Genomic DNA, 16721 nt, shown 5'->3' with positions numbered 1-16721 from the left:
GGTGGCTCTCGTTCTCAGTAAAAGCTGCTAATAGGAGCAAATTACTGCCGACAAGTCGAGCGCATCAAGTGGCTCGCCGCTGCGCCGTAATGGAGTTAACTTGTGACCAATCCGATTAGAAGCCTGCAAGGGGCTGTTGGAGCCTGTGGAGAGGAGAGTGGCCTGGAGAGGGTGGAGTAACGAGGCTCCTGAGGGAATACCTGGCTCCTGGGGGCCACTAACTGTCATTGTTTGGACGTAACGTGATTTGGATTGAGCGGGGCGTAGACTGAGGACTCAACGAGATGTGTTTTAGCAAAAGAAATAAGCTGGTCTCTTATTCCTGACCTCTTTGTAAATTAGCACAGTAAAAAACTCGTGTTGAGTTTGTAAAACTTGAATTATGTCATACCGTTTCCTCAAAACTAATAAATGGCAATTGGGGTAAGAACCGGTTATGTTTGAGGGTAAAAGTTCCCCCGATGATGTTTTTATTCAATATACTTTACAAGGCTAAGGATGCGCATCTCCCCTTTTGACTCAAGCTGTCTCAGATGTTGACGGTCGTGCCGGGTTTGTTTTCGTTCTGCTTCGTGTGAGACATTAGGCTCGCTAGTGACCCTCGGGGTCAGCGAGAACACAGCCCTCAGCTCGCCGGGGTCAGCTTTGTTTGACGTCTGGAAATGTTCGGCCTGAAACTCAAAGCAGGCCCGTTAATCAAAGCTAATGCAACTTTGATGCCGCTGTATCTCCACTTCATTGAACCTCCATTACGTCGGCCCGGCTTCCTCATTCCGCGTCTCTGTCCTCCCTCCTTCCCCTGTTCGACTGGCTCCATTACCAGAAGCCCCCCGCTGCCGCCCCTTTCATTCATCCCGCTCCCCCTAGGCATCCTAAACCTCATTTGCACAGACATGTTTAGCCAGCACAGGAAGCAACCCATGCCCTTAACAAAATTACAGTCCAGCCAGCGAATGAGCCGCGGGGCCGGTCTGCGGGGACCAATCACAGAAGGTTCTCGGCCCTACCATTTCCTCATTTGAAAGGACAACGAGGGAGACTGAGAATGTGTTTTTTTTTTTTATCTATTCTGATGTCGTGCCTAACAGCTTTGGACCTGACCAGCGGCTCACCTCTGATGATGTGAACTAATGTGCTCCATTTCAGTTTTTCTATGCACTTCATGCGCCGCTTTGAATGATGTGAGTGATAAGGCTTGTAATGATGCTGATGTAAATGTAGCGAGCGCTGCGTTAACAGACTCAGGGTGCATGGCCGCGCTCTGATCGCTATCTCGGCGGCGCCTCAGTAATTTGGCTCTGAAGTTTGCTCTATTAATGGAACGCTGCTTTGCCTTTACCCTCTCGTGTCCTTTTCTTTTCGCACCCTGCGGTCCTCTTTGGGTTGATACTCACCCGAAATACATATGTTCACAAAATTAGATACACCTACACTTGATAACGGCAACATTGCCTGTATTCACACTTGAATAGTATTCTAAATACACAAAAGTTATATTTGTGAAATCTTCCCAACAGATGTTTTTTTTTGCTGCTATTATGTGGAGTCGTAGTTCTCTGCTTGCACTCAATAAAGTTTACAGAAAAGAGAAGCTGTCAACTTGGTGTGTCCTTGGACACGCTTGTACAGAACTCCCACGAGCCATTAGCCGACGTAACACAGCCGGCGAGTAATGCTAAACTCTAAAGCTAATACTCGACTCCTATCTAGCTAGCCTGTAGCAGTGTTCATTAGATTTCATACTGACACCCCAAATCCCCATTTGCTGGATTCAGGTGTGGCGAATGTTGTGCCTATTTAATATTTCAAAAACATTCCCTGCTTTTATTTGTTATTATTTCTACCCAGCATGCCTCACACCTGCTCCATGGGAGCGTGCCTGTCTCTTTGATTCCTGTTAAATATTCCAAGGTGCTCTGCGGTGTTGGGAGCACCAGCAAGCCTCCATTAAATGTCTGTTTCTGTATGCATCCAGGGCTGTAGAGGGGAAGCCATGTGAGATATCTCGCCATCCCTCATTCCAATCACCTCTCGCTGCATGCCCTCTGCTCAGGTAATTAACTTCTCCCTCCACCGGGCCCTCTCTGCTCCTTATCTGGACTCCATTCTGTTAAAACTATCAGGCGTCCTCGCCCACCACCATGTCTAATTCCTCTGCTTGAAGGTGGGGAATAATCCAGGGCCAACACCTGCCCTCCGCCACTTCTTCTTCTTCCATCACATCACTTTATTCCCGACACCCGCTCTACACCCTTCATCCCTCTCTTCTTGTTTTGTCCCCTCTTTTTTCAAAGAAAAACAACGAAACAGGGCTTTTCAACCATTCCGTTCTCTCTGAATGGAGATTCAAGCGCATGTGATTGGATTAATTAAACGTGTTATCCCGATCTTTGAAAGGTAGACGTGATCCCTGTTCACTATATATCCCGATTAGCACTTTCCCTGTCTCTCGCTCTCTTTCTTTCACACACAGATTTACACACACACACATACAAGGTGACCAAAGACAAGCTAAATCTTGGATTTTTTGAAACTGCTGGGGATTAAGGAAGAGATTGTAATTGCTTTTTTCCCTCCTCCTCCTCCATAGGTTCATTTGTATTGACGACTTGTTACTCCTCTGTGGCACACGGGGACGTCTCCGGGCAAAGAGCCAATGAGACAAGACCAGGACGCTTCGGCACCAATTCGTGATGTAGGAAAAGGTAAACGTGGCCGTCAGATACGGGAGGAAAATAGAAAGACAAGCATGATCTTTGGCAGATAATCCCGAACCTTATTGAATGTCACAGCACTTCTCCTTCCGTCTTCTCTTTATATCCTTCTCTGGTTTCATGCGACTCAGTGTGTGGTAGCGCTCGCCCAGCTAGAGGCCAAGTGTTCGGTCTGTGTGTGCGTGCATGTGGGAGTATGTGTTTGGTCTGTGTGTGCGTGCATGTGGGAGTATGTGTGCGTCTGTGCGCACGAGGATTTGTTCCAGATTGTGTGCGCTTTAACCCACATTGTTAAAAACTAAGCTCGACTCATCCCGGTAGAAGTGAAGCTATGCGGCAGTGACTTTTCCTGTGAAAGAATTATAGGTCTTCCTTTTTTGTGTAAAAGGTTCATGGATTGGGTTTTGCGTCAATGCTAAACAATTACGATGCATAATTATTTCATTCTGTCAAATTAAAGACTGAATAAGATGGAGAGAGGAAATAAACAATTGTGAAATAGGATGACTGTCTGTCAAGGCCCGTGTCATATTATTGTCACAAACTAATTGTAATTTTTTTTAGGAAAGCAAGGTCAATAAAAATAAAAATCCTGGATTAGCACTTTAATGCAGATTTTTTACCAAAACCCCTCGGCCACCCAGTGCACTAGAATAATAATCCATATTCTCGTAAAATGAATCATATTTGCCCTTGTTAAAACCACAGCTATGAGGCAGCAGAACCACGTAATATCTCCTTCCTAATTACCAGATTAATTATTCAAAAAGTAATATTCAGGTATGGGAAGCAATAACCACTCATTTTATTTAGAACCGGCTCCCAGTAATTGTATTTGTAGAACTAGTTAGGTTGCCTGACAATCCCACCCATCGACTAAAACCGCTCTAATTGGCTCGGCTGCATGGGTGTAATTCGGCCAATGCGGTAGAGGAGAAAGCAGGGAGCAAGAGGAGGAGATAGGGGAAAGAAAGGACCAATGCTGCGATCCGGCCATAGGTAAGATCGCTTGAAGCGATCGAGACAGAAGAGCGTGGAGGTGAAGAAAATTCAAACTCGCTACCGGCGAGTTTGCTCTGATGCTCACCTTTCTTGGAAGTGCCCCTGAGGGGGCTCCCGCAACTTTATGTCTGAATTAGAAAAGGAGTACTGTAAATATTTCCAAATGTTAAAAGCCAAAATGTCATATTGGGTCTTAGATTGGGAATTTCACCTCCCCCACCCCCAAGGATACATTACAGATTAGTGCGTGCTAGATAAAATGAAGCTAAATTTAGTTTATGCAAAACAAGAAACAGTTTCTAACATACCGAGATAATAAAACACTTTGTTATCTGACGTTTCCAAAAGAAGAAAAGCAGATAAAGCCACAGATGTCAATGAAGCTTTTGCATGATTCGCATCCCGTGCGCACACGTGTCTGACAGGCGTCCACATGGCAACACTTGGATAACCTCTATGAAGCAAAAATAACTGGACATTTCAAAGCAGGCATGGAGGAATTATGCAAAATTAATTTTGTTTACTATTTTTTTAATTGTACAAATATTGTGTCTGCAAATAACAAGTGCGCAAATAATTATTCAACCAGTAATTGGACTCATTATTATTCATACTGTATAAACCAGACTGTGTAAATTTCTGAACTGATGCTAGCTCTTTGTTAATCGAGGACGACTTCAGGAAAGAATGCATGACTAATCCCGTCTCTTACCTATACGGGTCCCGTCCGTCCTTATCGCTTTCCTATACGTTTCCACATGCGTACTCAGTTTAACATGCAGCCCTGTGTAAAATGACCCATCATGGACCGGCAGCTTTGTTGGCATGACAAAGCATGCGGCGAGCACTCAAATAACAAATTACGGTGTTGCATAAAACTGCCGCCACTGTTTGTGAGAGCTGACAGCGACTTTCTCAGAGTTAGTGCAATGACTCAATCAATTCATAAATACAATCAATTACAATTCCCTTTCTAAAGAGGTCTCACCTTGGACAAAGTGTAACGAAATAATTTGTTTTGGATAGGTCCTGTGCTGCCCCTCTGGGCCTGTTTCATTGTGTCTAAGTGGATTAGCATAGACAGACAGTGATGGAGCCAGAAGGAGATTAATGCTATTAGTACCTGCACACGGAGCAGCACTGATCAATTGTCAATCCAAATGTATTTTGGCCAAGACTCACTGGTGATAAAGACTTTGAAATGAACAGCACTTTGCCCTCCACGTGATAAGCATTTCTCAAAGGGCAGTGCGTTCCCGATCCGAAGGAGAGACTTCACTTAACTTGTATGAGTGTTATTGATAATCAATTTACTGATGGAATCTGATCAGAAAACGGCTTTGCATCGAGCATCATCGAGCTAGAATATAGGCTAAAGAGATTTGTTTCGTTCCCAGCATAATTTGGTGATATCCGTTTCCTGGAAGAAATTCCAATGTAGAGGAGAAATCCCATGGACAAAAAAAAGGAGAATATGTGATTTGCAATCTCTTGTGTGTCCCACCATCGCGATAACCTTCGTGTCTGGCCTCCATTATCTTCTAAAAGAGGACATCATTGGATTAAGCGCTGGCCCAAACATCTGATATGTAACGGATACCTGACATTATTAATTACTACTAAGTACAATTACAGTAGAAGAGAAAATGGGAATAACACCAACAGTAATGGACCTTGATTTTTTTGGGGCATAACCATTTCCGGGAATAACAGTAGTTTGTGTTTCTCATATGTGACGTAATGTTGTGGTTTGTCTGTGTTTAGCATTACATGCATTTTAAAGCCAGGTTGCCTGTTAGCTTAGATTCAATTGCAAATCAGTGACCTTTTAGCCAAAAAAACGACATTGCATGAAATAAACCATAATGATTTCTTCACTATTGTTATGTCTCAAAGGTGTGATTGCTATATTATGCCATTAGTCTGAAAGCAGCTGCCGGAGCGTTTGAAAGGAATCGTCGATGAAGATGTTCCTGCGCAAAGCGGAGTCTGGAACACAGTGCAAGTGTTGCCGTTCATTTGTCACGAGATGGATTGCAGTCATTGCGAGCAAAAGCTTTTCATTTGACTCCGGTGTGGTAATTAGGTTTCAATTGGCTGTGCTCACTAAGAGGAATGGGTAATGAAGTTAGCCGACGCACGGGGGCTGCGTGTGTGTGGAGAGGCGCCGGGAGTAGTTTGGGTCAGTACATTTAACAGTCTGCCTCTTATACTCTAATTCATTGTGTAATGCTGTTTATTGTGCGTATCGCGGGCCTTTTATGCTCCCGTTAAGTGGGCCCGGCACATTACTGTAATGGGGATGAGGCATGAAAACAGTGAAACCTGAGCTAGTGCTTCTCCTTGACTTCCTCCTCTCATGTCTTTATAATATTCCTCTCATAACGCTGCTTCCGTCCCATTGGTTGGTCACGTCCCCGACGTCTCCTTGCCGTGATGTCCAAACTGTGTTGATGTCATTAATGGCAGAGGACAGAACGTAGAAGTGTCAAGTTACCCGGCAAGGAGAGCGCAAGACAGAATGTGTGGCTCAAGTGAGCTGTTAAAGAAAGCGATGATAATTAATTGCATCAAATGAGTCTTGTGTGCACATTATGGACATGTGGTCATGTGACTAAAAAGAATTGTGTGGACACTGTGGGCTGAGCTACTGTATATGATTTGTGTGTGTGCGCGCGTGTGTGCTTGAGGCAGTGGGCACATTAGCCACATGACGACCTCGTCGTGACCCCTGAGAAGCGTGTAGGCGCCGGGTTCAGTCTGACTCTTGTCACATGATCCCCTGAAGCCCCCCCCCACCCATCAAAACCTCCATTATTCACAATGGAGTATTAATCTGAACAACACACACACACATGCATACGCACACATTTCGGCAAGGAAATATGACCAAATAAAATAAAATAGAAACTCATCTTTGGAATCTTAGACCTTTCATAGGAGTTGAGCTCATGCCTCACGAATGATAGAAAGAGTCGCTGACCATGGAAATGTCCTCTGACTCAAGTCGATAGGGTTCAAGTACGTATGAAATTTAACCTCGACCAATCAACAGCAGTGTAAAAAAGGAGAAAAACAGATTAGTATTTATTTGTTGATCGAATGTTGCATAAAAAAAATCAAGGCGAGGTGTCAAAGCCACAAATGGTGTCACTCAATCCACATTGTTGCTGCAGTGTGTGGCTCAAGGCGATGGAAGTATTTTCTGAAATAACAATAAAAAGGACAATGTGAGGGTGAGCACTTGGATCCTGTGTGTTACACGAAAGATCAAGTTTAGAGGAGCTCCGAACATCATTTCACTCTTGACTATAAACTGAGTGAGTGTGTCAAATATGTCATATTGTTATGTACAGGTGTATGCTAATACTGTAATTGAGTCAAAGTGTTTATGAAAGTGACATTGTGTGGAGGCTTCTTGACTTGCAGCAGTTGTGAATTCCGAACAGTGATTTGTGTCCAAAGCACAAGTCTCTGCTGAAGATGACAAAACATCCTTCTTATATCGCCGCCGTAAAGCGCACAATACAACAGGGTGTTGTTGGTCAGCGCAACAATGGCACTGAAATGAAAGATGTGAAGAATCTAGTGTGGACAGATGAAGGGGGAAGGGCTTCCAGTGCAGCAGTAGTAGAAGCTGCAGGTGAGAGGGATCCGTGTCTGTCTTTTCTTTTATCGCCACTCTTTCTCCTCTCAGCGCTCACGTCGATGTCTCCAGTTTCCATTGGCCCCGTTTCCATCACTCGACCCCTCGCCCCACCTACGTGTGTGAAAGTTGTTGTTTCATCTTCACACAATGCTGCGAAGCAATACAAGATGGCTTGAGTTCCTTTTTTGATCAAATGTCATCAAATGGCAATCCTGCGTACAAAATGCTTGATGTATAAAATATACGTCAGAGATGTGGAGGGGTTACGATGCCACGCAGTTTGTAAATTATAAACAGTATAGAAAAAAAAAGCAATAAAAAGGAGAGGAAATGAAAAGCAGCTTGATGGCGGAAGATGATAAGTCATGCAGTTGTCACAAAGGCAGTCAGCTCAAAGTGAGAAGGAGGACGTCACAGCTCGATTCTTGCCATCACATGCAAATGCGTGTTTGACGTACAGTACTACGATTGTCCCAGTTCAGTGTAGCAATATGGATTTGCACCATTATCTGAATCTTCTTACTGATTTACAGCCAACCTTTCACTTATTAAAACCAACCATATAAGTACAGATGGGAAAAATTGATTAACCTCTTAAGAAAGAACTACTGTGCTATTTTGATACTGTTCGACAATTGGAATAAATTTGTCTGCTGCTTCATGTATCGCTGGATATCATGAATTTAGGATCGTGACAGTACATCTCTTTAACGGCCTAGATATGTCGCCGCTCAGATTTCCTGAGGGCTGAGCCTTGGGCTTTTTGTCAACTGTGTTATAAGATAGTGGACAAAGACGCCCAGTCCCAAGGGGCCCACACACACACACACTCGCAGGACTTTGGCCGAGTGAAACACCGTGCACCGCCTCCCTCTCGGCGCGACTCTCCCTCCTCCTGTCAGCGGTGCAAGCGACAGGAGAAAAGAGGTGATTGTTCGGAAACAAGAGGGATAAATTTGTCTGCCTCGGACAGGTGAAGAAAAGCGGTCTGAAAGGGACTTGTCAGTGGATGTGGTTTGAGAGTGTCCCACTTTCCAGTGGGAATGCTCTGTGTCAACTTCTTCTGTGACTGTACTTTCATGAGCAGAGCTTGCTTTCACAGTCACTGTCCAATTTAAAACTCAAGTTCAAGACTGTTGGCTTTAAATAATCAGGAAACACTATGTATTGTTCAGATGAAACCCAGGTGCAGCAAATACAGTCAAAACAGTAGGCGTCCCAAAATGGAACCCTGTGGTACACCATACAACAGCGATGGCCTTTACTAAACCACTTCAAGTTTGTAATTAAGCCCAGCGGCTTATCTGTGAAGATCAAAGTTCTGTGTATTCATTTGTTGTGTGGGACACTTTTCATAAAGCTTTCTTTCTCTCGCCCTTTCTTGTTGTGTGGTTTTGGTATTACTGTATTCAAATCCTAGCAAAGTCTTAACCTTTGTGTACTGCCACCCAAATGTCACTGAAACTCGGCCCAGTTTGTGCAGTTGATGGCGCTTTAGAGTCTGCTGCTGCTGGATAGGAAACAGTTACTTCATAGTTGGGATTGGACCTTAATTACCCCAGGGGAAGTGATACGGATATTCTAGAAATCAAGGGTCATTTCGGCATAGTAATTGTTTCGAACCACTCCCTCTTCCTTTTCCGGGGTATATTCTCATTTCTAATTCTCCAAGATAAGATGTTGAGTGTGAATAATAGTATTTGATCTTTCTGATGGTTGGACATTGTTTTGCGATTCAGGACGCACTGTATAGTTTGTCTGTTGTGTCCTGACAGTCTCAGAGAAGAAAAAGGTGCCCTTCTTTCATCCATTATCATTTCATCATTTTTCTTCTGCTACTTCACTTCTCTAAAATCATTCCTGACTTTGTCACGGAGTTCAATAATTGAGTTAGCTAGAAAAACAAATGGAACGAACAGGGAGGATGTGTGTACAAAGTTGTACGCTGGAAATATGAAGATTGCTTATGAGTTGATTTACAATGGCCACCCAGTCCCAAAGTTACTCTTTCCGTTCTTTCTAAAAGTGCCTCCTTGTTTTGCTTTGTCGTGTTTTGGGAGAGGGGGGGACGTGACATTTTAATTGTGTCTATGAATAATTCCAAGAGCAATGTGGGAGGGCCCAGAAGAAAGACGGAATAAGTGCCTTTAGGGTCAAGGGTCGGGGAAATGTTGAGGGGCGACCATGCGCTGCACTTGAGTTGAACTGTGTCATCATGCAGGCTTCCCGCTTGCATATTTGTCTTATTTGTTTGGGCTTGTATTTTACTCATCTTTGACCTCAGTATGGTGTGAGAGGTTTTTTTTTTTGGTGCTATTTTTGTTGGGATGTGACAATGAAGTTTTAAGTGCCAGATAGAAGAAGCAGATACGTTTGAAGTTGATATCTTTATTTCATGAGTATAAAGGATGGCCAGGTCAGAAGAAAGCGCTTTAGCTAAAAAATATAGTCAGAACGGGGACAACATAATATAATCAAGGAACAAAGCAGAGAAAATAAATTATCTGAATAGCAATAATTATAATAACAGTAATTACAATTAACAATGTCAAATTATAAATCATAAAGCATTTTTTGTTTGTTTGCTTAGTATTTCGTAATTTTCTGTGATGACAAAAAGCAATTCCAGCATTTATTTTTAATGTAATGTAACAAAGTTCATCACGTTCTTCTATACAATATTCACAGTTGCTATAAACATATCCGCACCAACTGAACCACAATGCTGTCATGTTGTCAATCCGTTGAAGTCAGAAGCTTTGACATATATATATTTTTTTCTTTTACCGTGCGTGTTTGCGTGTGTGTGTGTTTGTATCGGGCCGACAGGAAGTATGTCTGTCTGCCTCCGTTAAGAGTTAGGTACCTCGACGTTGGCCTTATTTCATACCGTTTGCATAATCAATCAGAATCACTCAAATGTCTGTACATAGTGTGTCATCCAACGTGACCCGCCTCAGCCCATGGCCGTCACCATGTTGGAGTGGTGCGGGTGGCCAAAGGAAGGGTGTATCGGTGTGGGAGTGGGCAGCATGTGTCCGGCATGGCTGAAAGGGGGCAAGTGGCTCATGGACATGTGCCCTGCCAGGGAGCTGAAACTAGAGTTCTTGTCATGGAGGCTCTTGGTAAACTCCTCGTAACTCTCGCTGCTTCGCTTGACCTTTTTGGACTTGCTGGACATTTTCCTGTTTCGTGTCTGTATTCCTTCTTTTTTCATGGTCAGGGGGCGGTTCACCTGTTGGGGTAAAAGGGTGGTTTTGTTAGTGGTGGTACAATAAATTGTCAGAGCTAGAAGGTCCCTCTTAAAATAGTATTAAAAACCAAAACAAAATTAGTTCGGTGAGAAGTGTGTTATTGCCAAAATGTAATGCCCGTCTTTTCATATCAGAAAAAAAGGCTAGTTTTTCGACAATATACTCACACACAACAAATCAAATCCTTAATGGCTGAGCCCATTTGTACTCAGTTGCTAACCAAAACAGCAGTACCAAATAATATTGTGTTTCAGTTGAATAAAAGCTTTGAAAATAAACATGTTCTATGAAGGAAAATAGCCTTTTTGTCACAGCTACGCCAACCTCGGGGGTTCCAGCAATCTGTAATGTTCTTGGCAGCTGTAAAAATATCATGTCATATCACGTGAGCAAAAACAAACATTTCCGGGTATCCAGCTCGGGTTGCCAACAAGCCATACCAACACTGTCTATATGTGGCCTATATTGGGTTTTACAGTAATGCTTAACCATACTGATCATTTCAAACGTACCTGTGGCTAAAAAGTGAAGCGTTGAGAGTCTCTGTCCTTAATTGCATTGTAGCTATATTTTCTTTATTCGATTCACTGATTAATAGTCAAAATAGTCAAGATTAATCGATGATCACAATAATTGTTAATTTCGTCCCTTATTTCTGTTTGGAGGATTAAACTACCTCACTGACTAACAGATGTTTCCTCTCTTTGTATTATAGCGTAGCTACAGCGTCAAGGGAAATCTGATTCTTAATCAAAAATAATAGCGTAGTATATGTGGCGCCTCAAAAGGTTACCCCCGACAGTTTTTTTTTTGTTGCTGTAGTTCGTGCTTTTGCGATAGTTAATCACCTGAGCTATGTGTGTGTGTTGATTTTTTTTTTTGTCTTTTTTTCTATGATTGACCACTATAGTCATGTTTGGCTGCATCACTTGGTGGCGGTGGGCCCAAGTGTTACCTTTCACCAAGCATCACTTCTCTAAGCTGTTGTGAATTTAGACGTGGCCGTCTTAATGCTATTCATACGGATCTAAGCCTTGTGGTTTCACTCAATAGCAGTCGGACCATTGTGACTCTCAGGGGATTAAACCATGGAAACAATAAAGCACAAAAGGACAGAGCAGCTTCAAGTCCAAGCGGTGTGCGTGCGGGTCAAACAACTCTCACTCTCCCCTTGCTGCCTCGTTAGCCTGAACAATCAGTGAAACCTGCCCCGCTCACTTCCCGACTACTGGACCCTGTCGGCTTTGTGCGGGCCCAACCTGGCGATCAGCACTCTGAGACTTACATTATGCAGCTTGTAATAGAGGCCGCAGGCGTTGCACACTGGATCTCCATTAGCGTTGCGCCGCCAGAGCGTTGTGGTGGTCGTCTGACAGTTGGCGCAACAGGTGCCTGCTCGTCTGGCTGAAGACTGCAAAGAGCGGCAATGATGTTAATGTCTGCATTCCTCGTTTGCATGTTTGTTTGCAGGACTCGACTACATCAGTGATGAAGATATTCATCTTATTCTTGCAGTGGTGGAAAAACCCAAACGTTTTCACAACACGGAAGCTGGAACTAAAATTGGTGGCAACGTAATTTTTCCCAAATTATCAAAAACACTCCTAATGATATTAAATTAACCTTTCTGCGTTAAGACTCGGCTGTAAAAATAAAGTTGGGCGAACTCAACTGCTTGCTTTGTTGGGCTAACGTCATCGGCATAAATGTCAATAAGGCATAATTTAAAGTTAAATTACTGTTTCAGCCCAGCCCTTTATTTTTTTAAATACTTATTCACCTGTACACCTTTTTATTTGCTTAACTATTCACATTAATTATGAATATGCAGGTTCAGTTCAATGTGCACCACATATAAAGGAAGTAAATATTTCAAACAACGGGCACAATAACGCTCAGTATGTTGCGCAACGTTCCTAATCTTCTCAATTCGTTTTAAACGGTGCTTTTTGCGCCACGGATAACACGAGAGTGCTTGACCACTCGAAAAATGAGGTCTGAGTCTATTTAGGAGGTCGAGGGAGGAAACAGACGCTAGGCCCGCCGCTTTATCTGGACCGGTCAGATATCCGGATAGGAAACAACTGAAAGGCTGCTGCCACCGAACACAAGAGTCACTGCTGAGCCATACGGAAACCGGGCCTGATATATGGGCTCTATACGCTATTATTGATAAAACGTGTTGAAGTCATATATTTTGCATCAATCACAAAGCTGTTTTTATACATTGTTTTACACTGTGTGGAATAATTGAGATGAATAATTCAGATGATTCAATGTCGACATGTGCACAGCCACACAATTTTGATCACTGCAGGTAAACAAATTCTCATAGGTTATCCATTCGTGAGAACACGAAATGCACCCTTTTGTCATGCTATAAATTTTAAAATAGTTTAAATTCTAAGTTGCTCCTTTTTCCGTCAACATACTATAGTTAATCGCGATCAAGCAACACCTTAAAAATTTTAACAGCATAAATAACTGCACATAGCATAGTAGGCCTAAGTGTTTATCATAAATGAGGCAAAGGTTCGTGCAATGCATCTATAGTCTCTTTATAAAATTACCTAAAAAAATTAATGATTAAATTAAAATATATTACACAGGTTGAATGTAAAAAAATAATTGTTGAAAATATATTTCTAAAAGATGATATTCAAATGTATTGAGGTTTTACAAGTTAAATAATACTGAATTTTACTGCAAAAAATAAAATAAAATTACTGCACCGATATGCAAATGCAATATGCACCGTCCCATCGGTGGTCCTCATACCACACTTTGGGAATCATTAGCCTGTCACGTACTTGGCTTGGATGTTTTCTTCTAGACTTCACGACTACTTGAATCTCTGAACCATGCCTTGTTGTTTTTGACTTTGTTTGAACATGCATCTTTCTTTTCCAAACAAAGCATGGAACCTTGTCGAAAACATCACAGACGCTCGACGCGAGTCTTCTCAGTAAACCACATGAAAATAAAATCGTGATGTCATATTAAAAGTGGCTCCCCGCCTGGCCGTTTTGAGGGGCGCTACCAGCGGCGGTATCAGAAGTAGCAGTAATAATGATAGCAGAAACAAGCGGCGAGGTCTCGCTCGGCTGACATCTTGAGCTAGAGGAGCAAGAGGTGACCTCCGGACACAATTCCTGGAAACTCTTTGCGAAAATATAACTTTCCTGGAATTGTGTTTTCCGTCCCCCCCTCTCAAGCCAACACTCGTATTTACTACTCCCACAAGACAAACACAGCGGGGACTCACCAGTCTGCGTTTGGGCTTGATGAGTGGTCGGTTCTGGCCATTCATCTTGTGGTACAGCCCGCAGGCATTGCACAGGTAGTGTCCGGTGCTGTCCCGTCTCCACAAAGGCGTGGATGTGGCGCCGCAGTTCACACACTCTCGGCCCTCTGAAGGGAACGCACACGTATTCTTTTGAGATTCAAGTTGATCAAAATACAATACATGCAAAGAGCTTTTTTTTTTTAAAACTCAAATTACACCACCAGTCACATAAACGATTATTTGTGCTGATTATGCACCAGTGGAATAAATTAAATCATGTACTATACCATTTTTGCCATCGTGTTTTACAAATAATTTATACATTATAAATACAAATAACTGAAGAAACACGTGATAAATGCATTGTAATGTTGTAGTACAAGATAATATAGATACAGGTAATCAATTATGAATTTCTTTAAAAAAAATGTTAATCAAATAATAACCAGGAACAACGTATGATAGTATTAAAGACTCGTTTAAAGCAACATCTGAGGTTTTGGGACGTTGTGTGTACCAGATCTTGGATGCAGTTGAACTGAAGCCAGCTCAGAAGTAATTACAGAGTCACGGTTAACAAAAGAGGATTATTGTCAGTGTTCAGCCATGAGTGCAGCCTCATGCTTAATAATCATTTTTCTTTTCTTTTTCAGGAAAGACTGTTATTGTTATTGTCTAATTTAAGAGATGATATTATTTTACTGCCAAAAGCTGGCCATTTTAAACTCTTTAAAATCAAGATGCACTAAAATAATAAATCAGGCCACATTTGACTGATGCAAATTGATTTTATGGACTATTGGGAATAGAGCTAAAATAACAACAATCCTATTTAGCTTTTGGCAGTAATTTTGCTCATCAACAAAAGTGTATTTTATTACGCTGTTTTTTTTTTAAACCATCTAATTTAATGAGCTCATTTTTGTCAATCTTAAGCGGATTTACTAACCACTATATTCTTTGCGAAACAAAGAAAATGTAAAATGTTAAATAATGAGGCTTTAGACATATTTAAGTTTCTTCTAAATTTAAATGATGGAAATTGAAAGCGTTTAGTAATATTAACTGCGTCACATTCTTGCACAATTACCGGGTGGTGAATTTATATGATTTTTTTTCTTTTCTTTTCATGCGACTCACCGGTGCAGGATCGAGTCTTGCCTTTCCCCTTGGTGCTGAAGCCGGTGGAAGCCCCGAGGAGGCTGCCCGGGTGAAAGAGACTGCCGCCGTACTCGTGAGCCGAAGGTAGCGAGTAGGTGGGATACGTCGGTATGGGGTGGTGGGTGGAGGCGCTCTGAGCGCCCATGGGGGCCAGACTGCTTCTCATCGAGCTCGAACCCTCCATCTTCATCCCCTCGGAAAATGAAACGTGGTATTTGATACATTCCTTCTCGTCCATTCTCGGCGAGGTGGCCCCCGGGTCTGGCGAGACGTCCTTGGGCGGCGTCGGGGGGAAAGTGTACAGGTGCGGACTGGAGTGGGACGGCGGGGTGAGCGAGTTTGCAGAGGCCGCGTTCGACGTGCCGCTGCACGGATAAACCGCCGACAGGCCTCCGGGGGACGCGGAGCCCGGGTGGTGCAGGCTAGGCTTGCTGAAGGGGCTCACGGCCCACGCGTTGTGGTGGTGGGCCGACAGAGCCGCTTTGCTCCCGTCCAGCCATGAGATCCCCGGACTGTGGATGAGATGAGGCCGGCACACCTGAGTCCCCGTCAGGCGAGCTGTCGGGGGAGGAAAGTGGCGGTGAAAACATGCACACTGAGATGGATTGTGACAAGTCGTCAATGTATCTGAATTTATTACATTATGGTGCATTTGTGCTATGCATGTCAACGGGAAATGATTGTTGCGATTTTAAAGTCACATTTCGCATCTGTAACCTACCGTGCGCCTGGCTGTACACTCTGGCCCTGGCAGGGTTGTGGTAGTACGGGTTTCCCTGAGAGTCCAGGTGGTTAAAGAAGACATCCACCTCGTCCGGGGGCAGCAGCTGGGTGGACGGCTCCATGTAGTTGTGGCCCAGGCTGGGATGGTGCGTGTCCGGGTGCTGGCCGTTCAGCACGGCGTGAGGGTGCATCCAGCGGGGCTGATCAGCCGCCACATCCATCTTCTGCTTACGTCGCTGGAGGTCGCTTATTATTAATAATATGATTTAATGGATAGCCAGATATATCATCCAAAGAGGGAAAACTACGCAGGATTGTGGAGGAAATGTCTTTTCGCTCCGTTCTTCAAAAGATCTCCGCACTGGCCATTTGCGGTGAATCACTATTTTTGTTTGCTGTCATCCGAATTCAATTCAACTTCTTTCGTGCACATGGAGTCCAAACCTGCAGTAAACGAATGCAATTATTAACATTTTTGCATGGGGAAAAAAAGATGATCAGCATTTGCTGTTGAAGTATACTCACATGCACAAACTTTGCACTTTTATCCTCCTTCAGGTGCTGTGTCCGTATGCGATTCTGCTGCTCGCGTCCGAGTGTTTGTCAAGACAAGACTTGGTCCGTCCACTGGGACTTGAAGCAACACGTAACTGCGTCTGCTTGCCTGACAGCCAGCAGCCACCATCGTCAAGCTGTGGGCGGAGTCATCTGGAATAGCTTCCTGTCGGCCAATTAGAGGCTCGGGAAGAAGATAGGAGGCGGAGCTTCTGGACCAAATACTCTTCAAGGTATTTTAGATAATCTCCAATTGTATGCTTGATTTTTAGAGCTCTGGTATGACTTGATAAAACCATTAGTAGGCATCCCTTCAGAGTGGCGGGGAAGCATTTTATTTCTCCTCTGGTCATTTCCTTTCTTATAAATTAAAAAGT

General features: G+C 43.3%; 2 protein-coding genes across 2 annotated transcripts in view; one reads left to right on the top strand and one right to left on the bottom strand.

The window, feature by feature from the left end:
* Positions 1 to 10403, top strand: part of eefsec (eukaryotic elongation factor, selenocysteine-tRNA-specific) — a 41889-nt gene extending 31486 nt beyond the window's left edge. Inside the window, exons 8-9 of the transcript XR_009716224.1 lie at positions 1976 to 2053; positions 2591 to 10403. The gene's annotated coding sequence lies outside the window, so the exon portion shown is untranslated. The remainder of the gene's footprint in view (positions 1 to 1975; positions 2054 to 2590) is intronic.
* On the bottom strand, positions 9738 to 16473 carry gata2b (GATA binding protein 2b). Its single transcript, XM_061291662.1, has 6 exons — positions 16315 to 16473; positions 15788 to 16233; positions 15046 to 15624; positions 13885 to 14030; positions 11905 to 12030; positions 9738 to 10600 (listed from the first exon to the last, which is right to left on the bottom strand). Exons 2-6 carry the CDS (start codon positions 16008 to 16010, stop codon positions 10322 to 10324), a joined length of 1353 nt encoding a protein of 450 aa, XP_061147646.1. The 5' UTR covers positions 16011 to 16233; positions 16315 to 16473; the 3' UTR covers positions 9738 to 10321.
* Positions 16474 to 16721: the final 248 nt, after the last annotated feature.

Source organism: Syngnathus typhle, linkage group LG11, assembly GCF_033458585.1.
Source record: "Syngnathus typhle isolate RoL2023-S1 ecotype Sweden linkage group LG11, RoL_Styp_1.0, whole genome shotgun sequence".
NCBI classification, from domain to species: Eukaryota; Metazoa; Chordata; class Actinopteri; order Syngnathiformes; family Syngnathidae; genus Syngnathus; species Syngnathus typhle.
The sequence above is the reverse complement of the archived record's forward strand: the minus strand, read 5'-3'. Positions and strand labels throughout refer to the sequence as shown.